The 17,733-nt window shown below is 36.5% G+C and overlaps 1 protein-coding gene across 3 annotated transcripts; it reads left to right on the forward strand.

Annotated features, from left to right (window-relative positions):
- The first annotated feature begins 7,295 nt into the window (after positions 1 to 7,295).
- pfkfb3 (6-phosphofructo-2-kinase/fructose-2,6-biphosphatase 3) lies at positions 7,296 to 17,187 on the forward strand. 3 transcript variants are annotated; one of them, XM_084111641.1, is made up of 17 exons: positions 7,296 to 7,608; positions 9,837 to 9,965; positions 10,134 to 10,230; positions 10,395 to 10,461; positions 10,542 to 10,616; positions 10,698 to 10,754; positions 10,857 to 10,981; positions 11,071 to 11,278; positions 11,551 to 11,697; positions 11,787 to 11,891; positions 11,974 to 12,103; positions 13,870 to 13,932; positions 14,032 to 14,096; positions 14,191 to 14,370; positions 14,520 to 14,542; positions 15,242 to 15,292; positions 15,783 to 17,187. In XM_084111641.1, the coding sequence occupies exons 1-17, from the start codon at positions 7,527 to 7,529 to the stop codon at positions 15,787 to 15,789; spliced, it is 1,611 nt and encodes a 536-aa protein (XP_083967767.1). In that variant the 5' UTR covers positions 7,296 to 7,526; the 3' UTR covers positions 15,790 to 17,187. The 3 variants fall into 3 exon arrangements, with proteins under 3 accessions (XP_083967767.1, XP_083967768.1, XP_083967769.1); XM_084111643.1 differs by lacking the exon at positions 15,242 to 15,292 and having other exon boundaries at positions 7,299 to 7,608; XM_084111642.1 differs by lacking the exons at positions 14,520 to 14,542; positions 15,242 to 15,292.
- Positions 17,188 to 17,733: the final 546 nt, after the last annotated feature.

The raw sequence follows: 17,733 nt of genomic DNA on the forward strand, positions 1-17,733 counted from the left end.
ATTAAAATTATTATTATTTTTTATTTTTTTAAACAGGCAAAATGCTTAAATTAAGGGCACTGTTCCCCATCATGATGTTCCTAACTTGTTTGCATTTCTTTTTTTCTGTGGAAAACACAAGAAACTGTTATGAAAAATGTCTCTTTTGTGTTTGTTTTCTTTTCCTTTTTTTTGTTTGTCTCATGTCTCAGTGTTTTGTTTGTCTCATATCTAAGTATTTTGTTTGTGACAGTGTTGTGTTTTTGTTTGTTTTATGTCTGTTTTGTTTGTTTTATGTCTCAGTGTTTTGTTTGTCTCATATCTAAGTATTTTGTTTGTGACAGTATTGTGTTTTTGATTGTTTTATGTCTGTGTTTTGTTTGTTTTATGTCTCAGTGTTTTGTTTGTCTCAGTGTTGTGGTTTTTGTTTGTCTCATGTCTCAGTGTTTTGTTAATCTTATGTCTCAGTTTTGTTTTTTGTTTTTTCTCATGTCTCTGTTTTGTGTTTTGTTTGTCTCAGTCAGAGCCGGACAGTAACTGAGTACATTTACTTGAGTACAGTACTTAAGTACAATTTTGAGGGATCTGTACTTTACTCGAGTATCATTTTTGGGGAGTACTCATGACTTTACTCAAGTACATTTGAGAGGCAAATATTGTACTCTTTACTCACTACATTTCTATCCATAACTGTGAGTACCCGTTACTTCTAAAAAAGGAAAAAAGAAACATCTCGGAAACCCTCTAAAATGTGATTGGATTGTGCAGGCGCCACTGATTGGGACAGCCTATCAGCAATCACCTTCAGCTTTCCGCCAAAGTCAACTCCATGGTCAGATTTAGATAAGAGACGAAACCATGGACGAAACAATGGATGAAGACGCAGCAGGTCCATCCCGGAAGCAATATTTTTTTTCCCAGGATGGTAGGGGAAGACTCATGAATATTCATTAGGGAAGTCATCCCTGATTGATTGGTCTTAACCCCAGTGACGGGTAGGTTTAGGGGCGGGGTTATGGAGGTCATAAGACCCCCAGTGACGGGTAGGTTTAGGGGTGGGGTTAGGGGTAGGTCATCAGACCAATCAGGGATGACTTCCCTAATGAATATTCATGAGTCTTCCCCTACCATCCTGGGGAAAAAAATATCGCATCCCGGGAATGTGCCAAGCCGTGGCCCCACCTCGCCAGACTATTTCAATTTTCTGAACAAGTTAATGATAGTTTTCGCTTCAAGTGTTTGCTGTGTTTACCAATGTAAGCACTGTGGCAGTAGTAATGCAATATTTAGAAAATGTACTCTTGTACTCTTGATACTCAAGTACTTTTAAAAACAAGTACTTTAGTACTTTTACTTAAGTAGACATCTGACTGTAGTACTTTTACTTGTACTTGAGTAAAATTTAGCAAGGGGTATCTGTACTTTTACTCAAGTAATGAAGCTGTGTACTCTGTCCGCCTCTGGTCTCAGTGTTGTGTTTTTGTTTGTTTTATGTCTCAGGGCCCTATTTTAACGATCTGAAACGCAAGTGTCAAAGCGCAAAGCGCAAGTAACTTTGTGGGCGGGTCTTGGCGCTGTTGCTATTTTCCCAGCGGGATAAATGACTCTTGCGCCAGGCGCAAATCTAAAATGGGTTGGTCTGAAGTAGCTTCATTATTCATAGGTGTGGTTTGGGCGTATCGTGAAATAAACCAATCAGAGCGACATCTCACATTCCCTTTAAGAGCAGGCGCGCTTTGTTCTAAAGCGGATTCCTATTATAACGGCGTATTTGCCAGGCGCGCGCCAGGAGCGGTTCACAGCCAAGGAGAGCAACGCTCTCGTCAGGGACGTTGGGGATGGAGAAACCCACCCAAATTAACTTCGGTTAAAAAGGCGTATGATAATTTGGGTAAATGTGTAAGCTAGATGTATGCTTTTATAATAAATTGTCTATCTATCTATCTATCTATCTATCTATCTATCTATCTATCTATCTATCGTAATAATATATGATTTGCAAAAATGAAAACTGCTGCTTCTGTGTAGATGAGAGAATCAAAGTGTATGCGCGTTGTGCACACGCTACATTGATTATGGCCAAGCATGCGCCCTTAAAATAGCATATGAATAACATGCGCAACCCGCCACTGACTTTAAACAATTTTTTCCTGGTTAGTGGCGCAATTGTTTTCTAAACCTGCAAAATAGCATGAAGGAACGTTTGCGCGGGAACACGCCTCCTTTTTTGCGCTGAACCGCCCAGGGAGCGCAAGTTCATTCCCTAGTTTAGCGACGTGCTTTTGTGGAGGGAAAAGCGCGCTTTGCGCGGGTGCAAAATAGGAATGATACATGCGTCGGTGTACAAAGTCAATTGCGCTGGGTGCAAGATAGGGCCCTCAGTGTTTGTCTCAGTGTTGTGTTTTTTGTTTGTCTCATGTCTCAGTGTTTTGTTAATCTTATGTCTCGGTTTTGTTTTTTGTTTTTTCTCATGTCTCTGTTTTGTGTTTTGTTTTGTTTGTCTCATGTCTCAGTGTTTTGTTTTGTTTGCTACTATATAGTATGCGAAAACAGTTCGCCAACAGAGTAGTATGTCCGAATACATAGTATTTTGTTTGTCTCAGTGTTGTGTTTTTGTTTGTTTTATGTCTCAGTGTTTTGTTTGTCTCAGTGTTGTGGTTTTTGTTTGTCTCATGTCTCAGTGTTTTGTTAATCTTATGTCTCGGTTTTGTGTTTTGTTTTGTTTGTCTCATGTCTCAGTGTTTTGTTTTGTTTGCTACTATATAGTATGTGAAAACAGTTCGCCAACAGAGTGGTATGTCCGAAATACATAGTATTCGAAAAACAGTAGGCGAAAAGTCCCTAGATGACCTACTACTTCCGGCGAGATTTTGAAGTGCTTATTCGAAGGACACTTAACTATCCCACTGGAGAGAATTTATGAATGGCAGGGAAGCGAGGTAACTGATGCTGGTAGGTCATGTGATAATGACATCATGGCAGATATGTAGTACGTCTGAATTACATTCATACTACCCACATTCATACTATATAGAACATACTTTTTTTTTAATGGTCACAAAGTACAAATTCAAATGTAGTACTCATAAGCGATTTCAGACGACACCGTCAGTGTTTTGTTTTTTGTTTGTCTCATGTTTCAGGGGGTTTTTTGTCTCAGTGTTTTGTTTTGTTTGTCGTGTCTCTGTTTTGTGTTTTGTGTCATGTCTTGTTTTGTCGGTGTTTTGTCTCAGTGTTTTGTTTTATTTTTGTCTGTGTTTTGTCTGTATCAGTTTTTGATTGTCTCATACCTCAGATTTGTTTTGTTTGTCATGTTTTGTTTGTCGTGTCTCAGTGTTTTGTGTCATGTCTTGTTTTGTCGGTGTTTTGTCTGTTTTGTTTTATTTTTGTCTGTTTTGTCTGTATCAGTTTTTGTTTGTCTCATGCCTCAGATTTGTTTTGTTTGTCATGTTTTGTTTTGTTTGTGTCATGTCTGTGTTTTGTCTTGTCTCAGTGTGTTGTTTGCCTCGTGTCTGTGTTTTGTGGTTTGTTTATCTTATGTCTCTGTTTTTGTGTTTTGTTTGTCTCGTGTCTCAGTATTTTTGTTTCTTGTTTGTCTCAGTGCTTTCTGTTTTGTCTCATGTCTGTTGTTTTTTTGTCTTGTGTCTCAGTGTTTTGTGTTTTTGTTTTGTTTCTCGTGTCTGATTTTGTTTGGACCCAGTTGGTTTTCATTGTATGGACAAAAACAGTTCTAATACATAATCTTTTGTGTTCCACAGAATAAATAGTCTTACAAGTTTGGAACCAGATAAGAGTGAGTAAATAGTGACAGAATAATTTTTTTTTGGGTGAAGTATACCTTTAAGCCTTAAGTCTAACCTTTATTTCACACTTTGATCTCATGTTCATTGCATGCTTAACTACACTAGGGAGGATGGTTGCTTGCTGTTTGTCTTTGATTTGCTGAGACTGCTTGTACGTGTTGTGTGAGAGTAGAGGGGTTGGGTTACTAGTTCCGTATACACTAAACAGCACATTAGGACACCAGTCTGAACCCTGTTTACTGAGACGTGATTCCCTACACTTTAACTTGCGAAATTAATTTATGATGCATGACTCTATTTTAATCACTGTACAGTAACGTCTGGGGAGTTCCATAAAAAACACACCTGAAGGACACTACATTCATTAATATGCACAAGCTACCATATAAGTTCATTTCTTTGTACACTTATTAGAAAATATAATCTCAAAGGCTCTGCAAGAGAATTTTTTTTTTTTTCCTTTAATAAAAGGTTAATTCGTTATACTATAACATTAAAATGTGTGTGTATAAATGTGTACACTTTACTGTGTGTGTGTTTCATGTTCTCTCCGCCGGTCTATTCCTGGTTTTGACATCTTATCCTTGTGAAGAGTGAATCAGCTTGAGGGACAACTTCAGTATAACTGCGTCACACTTGCTTTTCTCACTCTGCTATTTTATTTTTGCTATTAGCGAGTCGGTCAACACTTCACACTGGATCCCAAGAAACGTGTGTACTGTTTAGTGTTTACTTGAGACTTAAATTTCCTGTTGTAGGCCTACATGCCTGCTTCATGCATCTGAACAAATACGATTCTGTAATAACAATCTCTTTATAAGTCTAAATTTCAAAATCTCACATGAAACATGTTCTACGATGTGTTATTTTGTGTACAAGTTAAACGACAGCTCTAGCATTGAATGAAAAGCCATTACCGCTATGAGAGTTAACCCAAATTCCAGTAATATAATCTCCTGCGTGGAGCTGTCTGAGAGTGTGTCCTCATTAATGAGAAAGAAATTAGGTTTTTTTTAGAGTGTTTGGATAAGATGTTATGAGTGATTGTTGTGCTATGCTATATACATTTTTTTATTTAAATTTATGAAATTTAGTCAGCTGAAACAGTTTTGAGGATCTATTTTTGTGTCCCTGGAAAAAAGTGATCCATGACAATAGTGATCTAGTGATGTATTATGTTGAATATTTTTGTGTCTATTTGTTAATGAGGGATTTGTGGACACATTCATGTTTTTCGATTTGTGGAAGTTATAGTTTTTATTGTGAGGTAAAAAGATAAAATTAGACCTTGGGGTAAGATGACCCCCTCTGAATTGGCACAGAAGGCCCCGAGTGTCATGTTGTTACTAGTGTTATTATTTTTTAAATGTAATACTTATTGTAATTAATGGGGTTATTATTTAGTATTTCCATGAATTAGATGTACATTTTAGACATCTTTGCTTTCACGAAAACCTAGGTTAGTTGAGTGAAATTATTCAATATGCATTCATAGTGTTGCTATTATGACGTATCTTAAATTAAAACATGGACAATTAAATATGTAAATATTCATATGCTTAAATAAGTCACAAAATAATTTTACCTTTCAGATGAATCTCTTTTACTGCACTGTAAAAAGTGATCGGTTGTCTTAACTTAAAAAAGTGAGAACGTGGAATTGTCAAGTTCACATAACTTTTACGCATTGTTTATTAAAGTACCCCTGTGGTGAAAAATCCATTTTTTTAATGTGTATATGTCTATGTGGTGTTTTTAAAATGCTTTAAGACAAACCATAATGTAAATTCATAAATCAACACCATTGCTGAGTATTTTCTCCTGCAGTGAACCAAAGACTCTCAAAAACGTGGTTTGACATTTTAAATATATTTGATTTAGTATTTTACATTTATGACTCTTACAAAAACATATATAAAAAATATTATGAATATCAAAAGTCATTTATACATTTTGTAAAAATGTAGCTAAATGACCAAATAGTTCTTATTTCCTATAATAACATATTGGCTGATGCATCATCTGCACAGGCTAAACTTGCTGTATCTAAATATGTTACAATTTAAAAGAAAATGCACATTGTTCTTGCGGTATCTTCCCACGTGCTACCCTATCATTCATATCCCTAGAAATGCTGAAGTTTAATGTAACCTAAATCTTTTTTTTTAAATCTCACCACAAGTAGCTATGATCGGTAATAATCTACTTATTTTAGCAAACTAAAAAAAAAAAATCTTTGAGAGCTCATGCAGCCAGACAGTTATCTGGAACTGGGTCATACAGCAGCCAAATGAAAACAGGTTCACTGTGCATCAGTAACAAAGGCTTTAAGAGTGGGAAATCACGAGAAGCTGACATGAAGCTTGAGGAAAAACCAAACTGTTCTCACGTGACTTGCAATTAACTTTCTTTCTTTGGGTATCACATTTCTGTAAGAGAATGGATTAGATATAATAATTGTTTTCCGATACTAAACGTTAAATAATGGTCACGTGAGAAACAAAAATCTAATTTTTTGTCATGTTTTCCTACTTAACGCAGTAATATTTGCTAAAGGAGAGTATGTGAGGCTGACACAGTGATGTCACTTACCACAGTTTTCATCATGTACGTGCAGATGTGCGAGTCACCATCTGCTCGCGATTTTAGGGAAGATCTCAGAACCAACAAAGGCTTTTTTTAAAACGGAGGATTAAATGCATCGCAGTCATTTTTCTCGATACGTGCATATATGCCCTTCCCTCTTATGAGCTATAGCATAGCGTATTAAAAGGCTTTAGAAGTTTTATTATTATAAAATAAGGTTTTTTTTTGTTTTGTTTTTAGGTTTTTAAATATATATATATATTGGGAATGAAATAGCGTAGGTTACTGCAAACAGATTTCTCTCAAATCACGGTTGCTGTAAATGTCCTACAAATCAATAAACGTTAGAAATTACACGTTAAATTAAATTTGATTTGATTTATTTTTAATTCACAAGTTAACAACCTACAGATCCGGAAATAGGCTACAAAAGAATAGCATATAATTTTACAATCAACACTTGACCGTTATTTTATTAAGGGAAATAATATTAAAAAAAAAAAAAAAAATCAACAAGCCAATGATTTACAGCTTGAAAGTGCTGTAATTCCAGGGATTTATGGATGAAGATTGATGGATTGATGCAGTGACTCCCCGCACGTAGGCATGTGTGGTGTGGGGATGCCCACTCGATGCGTGACCAGCATCTTTGATGCTTTTGAGCACTGCCTTTCTTTCCCTTTTACTATTATCTATATCATAGCATCCAGAAAACAATTATGTAATATAAAAATAATAATTTTCGTATTATTAAAATGCATGGATGAACACGGATAGCATAGCTGTGTATCATTATTTGTTTTATATTTTAACCAATGTTTTGCATTTGGCCGCAGGGTGGCGCACGTGAACGCGCTCACTGATAGACACGCCTCCGAGGTGACGTTACCCCCGCGTGTCGCCGGTTCCGTATTTAAAGCGCAGAGGATGAGAAACGTGATGTGAGAGATTACCGGAAAGCGGAGAGAGGTTGTGTTCTACATTATAACCGATACAAATATTCAAACAGCTTTTAAAGAAGAAGAGTTACAAAAGAAGAGCATCTTAATTCTTACGTTTTTGTTTATTTTCTCTAAACTAAACTAAATATTTTTGGAATTCCCGAAGCCGGTGTTTCCTGCCGCAGTTTTCTTGCTGATATTTTTCCATCCTAAAGGAATGCCAAGGGAACTGACTCAAAACAGGATCCAAAAAATCTGGATTCCCTCTAAGGATGACAAACCTTCAATGCCCCGCATACGTAAGTAGATTATTTTCACTTTTTCTTTCATATTAAAAATGGTGAGCAGCACAAAATTTCTGTCCAGTATTGCCATAATGTTTCTGCACGTAGGGCATAGCCTACATACATACTGTTATTATTAGTAGTAGTAAGCCTAGTAGTAGCCTATTAGTAGTAATATAAGACCTAATATTATCATTTCAACGGTAAAGTGCACTTTACATTTAATAAAGTGAAATATTTGGTTAATATGAATGAACATGTGACTTAACTGTCACGAGCACTTTAATTTCATGTGCATTGAAACAGAGACACTTTAAGGTGATGGTCATCGGTAGCCATGACAACAGAATTAACTGGTTCTATGCACATTCTTGATTCTCGATTCTAAGAGCCTCGCGTGATTCGGTTGTCATGGAAACCCTCGCGCATCGCCTTTGTAAAGACTTTCTAACTCAATGGTTCACTGATGACGACATCATGCATTGAATCGAGCTCTGAATGGGGATTCGACAGAGGAATGCGGGAATGTTGCGTTTTTCATTCATAGTGGGCTATGATTGGTCGAATATATTTACCTGCGATTGGCGTGAGCATGATGATGACTGTAACAGATGCTTATGAATTACTCTTCATTACCAGTTTTAATATGATGCGTCAATGATATCACTGTGGCCTTAGGCAACATTTACTGCAATAAATAGAAAATATACACAAGAACTCACGTTTTGTGTGAGGATGCGTGAAAGAAAGTGAACAATTACAAGAAGTAGCCTATAATAATAATATGAGCTCTATTTCGTCTAAATATTAATATAATATAGCATTTCATTTTATTTGATAAAACAGATTCAATATAAACAATCTGATTTTAATATATTTGTAAAGTATTTTTTTTTTTGGCATGGTAGTATTTTTTGTATCACTTTGAATTTATGCAGATTTTAATACAAAAAATAGATAGGATCCAGAACAGATTTTCTTTTTTAATATCTGTTTTAGAATATATTGTAGAATATAATGAGAATATAAAGAATAATGAGAATTTACTTGGCTATCTAAATGGGGACATTCCATAGATGTAATGTTTTTTACACTGTACAAACTGTATATTTTATCCCCTTACGCTAACCCTACCCCTAAACCTACCCATCACAAAAGAAATTCTGCATTTTAACATTTCTAAAAAACCTTTAATTACATAATTTTTATATCATATTTACAAATGAGGACGTCCCTAAAGGAAGGTTTTTGGAGATTTCGCCAGGTTTTGGTCACTTCTGGGAACAAATTTGACCCCAAAATATAGTTAAGTAGGCACGCCCACACACACACACACACACACAATGTGTGTTAAATTTGAGGTTAAACATTGTTAAGTCAAATAACATAAACTCATGTCTAAAATGTTAATAGCTCTAAAAATAGGCTTAAAAAAATATAATAATATAATTTAATAAAAATGTAATTTTAATTCTGGGGTGAATCATGACCTAGACATGAGCAGTTTCTGTCTGCTCAGTGTACGTGGACAGCCAGTGAAAGCCTAATACGATCATTGCCTGTCTCTGCTGACTGAGCTGAGTTTGAGGATCTTCTTAAGGATGTTCTGAAGGATTAACCCCGACTGCGCTGGTTCACACTGCCCATTCATGTGGCCACCTGCCAATGGACATCAATAATTCAATGAGAAAAACAGCTGTGTCCTTTCTCTCTCCCTGTTAGGGATCACTCTAACCCATAAATGATATGATGAAGTAGAAACACAATCAAAATATACTAAATTGCTTGAATCCTAGCCTAATGCACAACTGCGTAAATGCATATATTTTGTGGCAATTCCCATGAAACATAAGACATACTCACAAACATTTACTTTCTAGAGGATTTATGTGTCTGTGTGTACGAGAAAGTGAGACTTATCTGCGTCCGACCCGTCTTTCTGCTGGCGGCGTGGAATGTGCACGTGCATTTAAGTGTAGTAAATGTTTAGTTTTTAAAATGCTTCTGTGCGCACATGACCCGGCCCATGGCTGTGCTGTTTGATTGGCTGGCGAGGAGGGTCGCTAACAGGTTCCAGGGCACGTGCTGAGAAATCATGCGGGCAACCACTGGAGTGAGATTGAAAGAAAAAAAAGTGCCTTTCCCTTTTAATTCCCTTTAAAACCCTTAAAATATAGGCTAATGGCATTTCTGTTGTTTAAGCAAAGTGTGACCATGTATTTCACTTAATCTTTGTATTTCAGCACATGGAGGCCCCCACCTGGCAAACCCTCCAACGGTGATAGTGATGGTCGGGCTTCCTGCTCGGGGCAAAACCTACATCTCAAGGAAACTCACACGCTACCTCAACTGGATTGGTATTCCCACAAAAGGTACAAAATCCACAAAAATATATCACAAAAAGCAGCAGTGAAAAAAACCAAAAAACTTTTATCACTCTAGTTCATTTTACATTAATATAATATATTAGCTTTATTTCACCTATTCACAATAGTAACATTTTGCTGGAATTCTTAATTGTTGAATTTGTGTATTTTTAGTCTTTAATGTTGGCGAGTATCGTCGAGAAGCGGTGAAACACTTCAGCTCCTATGATTTCTTCAAATCAGACAATGAGGATGCTGTAAAAATTCGACAGTGAGTTGTGTGCTGAAGCTACTCAATGCCATTATATACAAATCATTTATATACTATATATATATATATATATAGTAATTTTTATAGATGTATATGGCAATATAAATGGAGTCATCCATATATCAATGGATATATAGAGTAATTTCATTTTGTTTTGTCCCTAGGCAGTGTGCTTTGGCCGCTCTGAGAGATGTCAAGATTTATCTCACTGAAGAGGAAGGTCAAGTGGCTGTAAGTATCTGCTTCAAATGCATAAACAGTTTAGACACGCTAAAAGACGAGTTGATCATCACCGTCGTATCTTTCCACAGGTTTTTGATGCTACAAACACAACCAGAGAGCGGCGGGATATAATCCTGGAGTTTGGTGCCGAAAATGGCTTCAAGGTCAGTCGTATTCCCTTGAAGATTGCTTTTGAGGACAATTACAGTGATGAAGAAGACCACTAATACAAATGTACTTTGCAGATTTTCTTCATTGAGTCTGTTTGTGACGACCCAAATGTAATCGCCTGTAATATTTTGGTAAGTCGTATGATAAAGATTGTTTAGTCTTATATATATTCAGTGAGATAACTAGTAATAATCAAACCTGCAAAACCTCTAAACAATACAATCCCTAAACAGGAAGTGAAGGTGTCATGTCCTGACTACCAAGATTGCAACAAGACGGATGCCGTGGAGGACTTTAAGAAAAGAATTGAATGTTACAGAGCGAACTATCAGCCGCTTGACCCTGACCAATATGACAGGTACACTACCTATCCTATATACTTTCTTTGGCGCTGACTTAGTGTCTTTAATATCACAGGCTTAACCACTTTTCCTTGATTATCCTCAGGAATTTGTCTTTCATCAAAGTGATTGACGTCGGTCGCAGATTCCTGGTCAACCGTATTCAAGACCACATCCAAAGTCGGATCGTCTACTACCTGATGAACATCCACGTGCAGCCGCGGTCTATTTATTTGTGCCGTCACGGCGAGAGCCAACACAACTTGCAGGGCCGACTGGGAGGAGACTCTGGGCTGTCTACACGTGGACGAAAGGTACTATGCTCTTAAATCTCGGAAAAGAATGAACACAATGCAGTACGAAGGTATGAGGGTAGTTACTTTTAAATAGCCCTTGCCTCATTATAAAATGACGTATAACTTCACAAGCCTTCATAAACAGTCATGTTGTGCCATGAAGCTCAGTTTGGTGCCAAGGATGGTATTTGTAAAGTTTAAAAACAGTACGTTCTAGTACAGGGTACTAAATTACCCATGTGTCTAATTTGTCCAAATTCCCCAGAATAATAAATCGTCCCACTCTGTAGTTTGCAGGAGCTCTTGCTAACTTTGTGGAGGAGCAGAACTTGAAGGGCTTGAAGGTTTGGACAAGCCAGCTGCGTCGTAGTATCCAAACCGCCGAGGCCCTCAATGTGCCGTACGAGCAATGGAAAGGCCTGAATGAGATTGATGCTGTAAGTTCTCACGCATTCATCTCTGGTTTGGTTTTTCGCCTACGTTACTCGATTTCCATTCCCGTTAAACGTGTGTATGGTGTCTGCAGGGTGTGTGTGAGGAGATGACCTATGAAGAAGTAAGGGAGAGGTTTCCAGAAGAGTTTGCTCTGAGAGATCAGGACAAATACTACTACCGCTACCCCTCCGGAGAGGTACAAACAGATGAAACGCCTTCATTTTAATATGACAAAGTAGAAGAAAGTGTCCTTTAATTAAATGCTTGTGTTTCCCCAGTCATATCAGGACTTGGTTCAACGGGTGGAACCATTGATCATGGAACTGGAACGACAGGAGAACGTTCTCGTCATCTGTCACCAGGCTGTGATGCGCTGCCTACTCGCCTACTTCCTGGATAAAAGTGCAGGTGAGATTCTTAAATGAATTTCATGCCATGAATTACTAACGTTCAAGTCATTCCAAACTCATATGACTTTCTTTCTTCAATGGAACACAATAGGAGAAGTTCAGCATATTGTCCCACATACTCTTTTTCACACTAATGGAAGTGGAAGTTGAAGAGAATGGGAGTGCTGTTGAGCTTCGAATGTAGTCCAAATGACTTCTCAAACCATTTGTAGGTTCATGTGAGGAACAGACTGAAATTAAGCTGTTGTTCTGCTCCTCATTGAATGAAAAAAAAGGTACTTTAGCATACTTTTAAAAGGGTACTTATTATGGAAAAAATACACTTAAGTAATATACTTTGAAAGAATATACTTAAGTAGCCTATAAACTGAATGTAACGTTAATTGTATTTAAATGAAAATTATATTAAATGCAGTTAGATGAACTTTCAAGTGCTTTTTTGTTCCACTTAAGTTGGACTTAAGCACATTTTTTATATGTAATCAATTATATAATTACTTCTATTGTCTTTGAAATATGGATAAAGTGCACTGCAAACATATACTTGAATGTCATCTCTATTGAAACTTGTGTCATGTACATTGGCAATGAAGTTGCAATTGAGAACATATATTAACTTTAAATGTAAAATTGAATAACACACTGCAGTTCAAATTATAATCAAGAACTTTACATGTGCTTTAGTATGTTAGTCACATCAAAATATGTGTACTTCTATAAAGCATGACAAAACAAAAGAGCCACACACTTGCACAGTTATAAAGTATACTTAAGTGTGTTATTAAGAAACATAGTCATAAAACTCTTTATGTACACTTAAGTTGGCTTTTATTTCATTAATAATTTATTATCGTCAAATACAGTTTTTTAATGTACTTTTAAGATTTGACGTACACTACAAGTGCACATTCAGTACAATTAAGCACACTTATTATTCACAGTGGTCAGGTTTAATTTCATTGAGGGCAAGATTGTTTTCTTAAAACTTTGGCCTGTTCATGATACTAAGCTATTATATGACTTCAGGGGCCTACACATAGCTTCTATGTTAAGACCATGTCCTAGGAACTGCAGTTAGCAGTTAGTAACCTAACTAGCAGTTAGCCAAGGGGTAATTAGACTTATTTTTTCAGATTCAAATTAGGCCGATTTACATTTTTATGTAGCTGTTATGACCAGGCTTAAAGAAAAAAATCAGATGACTAACTTAAGATTAGTCTAAGCATTTTATTCAACCAGCCCAGAAGTCATACGGACTACTTTAATTATGTAAAGTTTTATGTTTTTGAGTGTGACAGCATCAGTAACTTTCATAGTATGGAAAAGAGCAGCATGAACATTCATCAAAATGTCTCTATTTGTGTTTCATGTAAGAAAAAGTCAGATTTGGTGAACTATCCCTTTAAATTCATCCCCTCATCTTCATCAGCTGACACTTTTCCGTCCTCAGTAGAAGTGCAGGTAACACTGTAGTTTAGGGTCCAATTCTCACTATTAACTAGTTGCTTATTAGCATGCATATTACTAGGATATTGGCTGTTTATTAGTACTTATAATGCATATATTAATGCCTTATTCTGCATAACCATATTCTACATCACTTAATCCTACCCAATACCTAAACTTAACAACCACCTTACTAACTATTAATAAGCGGTAATTAGGAGTTTATTGAGCCCAAGTCGTAGTTAATAGTGAGAATTGGACCCTATTCTAAAGTGTGACCAAGTGCAATCATACTAACCTTTAATTTCCTGTTGGCAGATGAGATGCCATACCTGAAGTGTCCACTCCACACAGTCCTGAAGCTGACCCCAGTGGCTTATGGTAAGATTTTTTGGCTTTTTATTATCTCTGACATATCAAATCTGAATAATATTGAAAAGTATAATGCTAACTAATTGTGTTATTTTTGGTATTTTAAAGGGTGCAAGGTTGAATCTATCTCTCTGAATGTGGAGGCAGTGAACACGCATAGAGACAGACCAGAGGTAAGCACAAACTCACACATTTGCATATACATACACACAAAAGCTGTACCATTGCAGCTTCTGATATCTTCTTCTGTATTCTCACTCTCACTAGGAGGTGAAGAGAGGCCCGAGCACTCTGATAAGGAGAAACAGTGTGACCCCTCTCACCAGCCCTGAACCCAATAAAAAGCCTCGCATTGAGGGTCTAGATGACCCGATCGTCAGAGAAGTGACGCCCGCCCAACGGACCCTGTGTCCAACATCACACACCACACTCGCTCTGTCCACACAGGTGAGCTAGTTACTGTTCTTAGATCTATAACCTGTGTCATATCTTCACTCTCATAACCCTATAGTGACATCATTTCATGCTTCGCCCTTTCACATTCTCTTCCTGTTTCCTTCCATTTATCCTTCCTCATTCTCCTTTATGTGCTGCAGCACTGGCTTAGTGAAGCTTGTCTGTAAGTATTTCTGTTTCTTTCTTACCTTCTTTAAATAATTTCACTTCGTCTAACCTTTCCAACTTGACTTCCACATACTTGCGCCACATCCTTAAATGGGCCATGAAGTATAATACATTTTTCTTAAATAGGTGTATCAACTTTTAAACGCAACAAGAAAACATTTCTCATATCTTTCGTTGTTGACATCCAATCAAACTCAAACTATATCTTAGTGCAAATGTCACTTAGTTATTTACTGAAACTACGCTGCAAAAGGGCCAATCAGAAGTCTTTATGATTATGATGTCACAAGTTAATTAACATAAGACAACCTTAATTTACATAACATTACAGTAACATCCAGTAATTTACAACTTGGCCTGCCCTGATGAACGTTATTGTGAACCATGGCATAAAGATTAGCCAATCATAACTGACCTTATTTGCATATATAAGTCTTAAAGGTACAGTAGCAATCTTGTTTATTTTAGAGAGAGGGTGGAAAATGGCCACATAAAATCAAATTACGACTGATTATGCTGTAATCTTACAATATGGGTCATTTAAAGGTGGTATTGATGAAGAAACATGTACACAAGCACAGTAGTTACACATCATTTCATGTTTATATCTTCATTTATATGTAGATACCAGCTTTCTCATTTGTTCTACAAATGGTCACAGTCTGTCTCTTGCTCATCTTTTCCATGCTTAAAGACGCACTTTTTTACATTACCTACAAGTGGTTTCAGTGCTGCTCTTTCAGAGGTAATGCTCACAGAACCTTATAATGTAGAGTAGCTAAATAGTATAGCAATTTGTGAATAAGAACTGATTTTGGGACGAAATCTACAGAAATCCTGCAGAATACATTTGAATGTGGTAAAATGTGTTAAATGGAGGTAGAATTACACTTTTGAGCCCTGTTTATAACTGGTATTAATCTGGTACTTACATTTAGTGCTTGCTAACCATCCGAAACATGTCAATATCAAAATACCAGGTGTAAACTGGTTTATTACTAGCAAATTAGCCAAATATTCAATAAACAAACGCGAAAGGCGTGTAAAATATGTAGAGCTTGCATTCGTTGTTCGAATTCTCTGAAAATATTTGAGCGCAGATTCCATGTAGACTTGTATAACAATAATAGCACGTTTCTGTTATGCTAATTGCTAAATGCTATTAGATAGCTGCTAGCTTGAGTAGACCAACTGTTCAGTAATTAACCGAATGTTCTGCATCATTTTTTTCGCAGAACCTGAAAAAATGCTCTATGGAGTGCCACGAACCCCCTCAGCGCTACCTGTGACATTGTTCGGCTATGTTGCTTTACTCAGAGCGGACGAGTTTCCTGCCAGGCTGCTTCCTCTTTTCCTCTCACAGAGGAGTGTGCATTCTTCTCCCAAAAAATAGACACTGAGTGCCACCTGGGTTTTTCTATTCGTCTATGAATTGAACCAGTGTGGAGTTTAATGTTTTCTATGTGTGTTTTGTGTATGAAGAGAAATCGGAGCCCAGTGGCAGGGATTAAACATTCGGCTAAGTGATGTTGTCAATCACACCCACATTTTTGGACACTATTCCCTGTTTACGTAACAGGATACCACTTGTAGATGTTTTTATTCTAGTCCCGGCTAGTTTTTTAACACTGACGGTAAGAATTTGCCCTGAACTTTGAAGGATGATACTAAAACAGACCAAAGATCTCCTGCAGATGCTTGCGGGCTGATTTATGTCTATTCTGCACACACTTTCAAAGATATGCTGCAAATTAATTGCACATTACAATTGCACATTTAGATTAGTTGCATCTTCTGAGTGCAACAATGAATCTTACCATTTTTTATGCTGCTGGCAGTTTTGAAGGCTGTTTAAAATTCTCATGTTGTCCACTGCAGTTTCAGATGATTTGTGTTATGGATTGTGAGTGCTTTTTTGTGTGTTTCTAAGACCTGGTGACAAGGTCACTGTGCAAGGTTATAAAAACAGGGTGTTTTATGCATCTTTGGATGGGACAAATTGAAACAGTGTTTATATTTGTTGTTTATAATTCATGTATTTTAATGGCGTGACGCATATCAGATACATTTTTATACTGCTTATTGATTGATTCCCTAGAGTGCCTAATGCTTGAGCGATCAAGCCAGACCTGCTTTTTGTACATTCTACTATGAGAATTATGTTTAAAAAAATAACATTTGAAAGAAATGAATTAGTTTTTTTTTTTTTTTCAGTTTCACTTTTGTTAGCATGTCTCAGCCTGAACAAGAGATTAAACTAGTATTTGATAATTTGTGTACAGATGTACCCTTGTAATTCAAAGGTTTCCAATTTTAACTCTTCGAATCTAAGTACCAGCTTTAACTGTAAATGTATGGTTTCTATGTTTTCTATTCATCACACAACTATAGGTGAAATGTTGTACATTGGCTCGAAATGGTAATTCATTTGTTCGTTTCTGATACTTGAAACTCATTTTGTAATATCTTTCCTTTTTTTGTTAAAATAATATTTATTTATTTGTACTAGACTTTGTGTTATTAAGCACTTTGTTCATTGCTGAGTTTGTATAGCATATCATCAAGTCTAATTGTCTCTTTCTAAAGGAAAGTGAATCATTTATATGCATTTACTGAATCAATAAACGGTCTAAAAGAGGATTTGTGGGTGTTTATTTGTTTTCACAGAACTGCATTTCCTTATCTTGACATTTTTTCATAAATGGTCAGATACAGGCCGACGGTTTCCCATCTGTTTTTTATTTAGTTACAAAGTATCAGTCAGTCCTCATCCACATCCGCCTCATTTCTAATGAGCACTATCTATGTTTTATGGCCCTCTGGACTCTTTGCTTTGCTTACCTGTTGGAACAGATATTAACTGTTGCCCTCAATGGAAACTCATTGTATAACCAGTCAGCCTTTCATTTACTATTCAAATTATTGTGAGATGATGCAATTTACATGTCACTTCAGTCACATGGCATCTGTCACATGCCAACTTTTCCCTGCAGCAGGAAGGCAATATTAGATTAAACCTAAAACATTGGATAACATAAACAGTTTAATAACCAGTGTAAACAAAAACACTGGTAACAGGATCAGCACAGATGGGATTTTAGTTATAAACAACACTAAAACATGATATCTTTGCATGGATAAAATATTTAGTTAATTCTCAGGAAAAAAAACTGAGTTTATTTTAAA

This window comes from Abramis brama (assembly GCF_963993115.1).
Source record: "Abramis brama genome assembly, chromosome: 4".
Lineage (NCBI taxonomy): Eukaryota > Metazoa > Chordata > Actinopteri > Cypriniformes > Leuciscidae > Abramis > Abramis brama.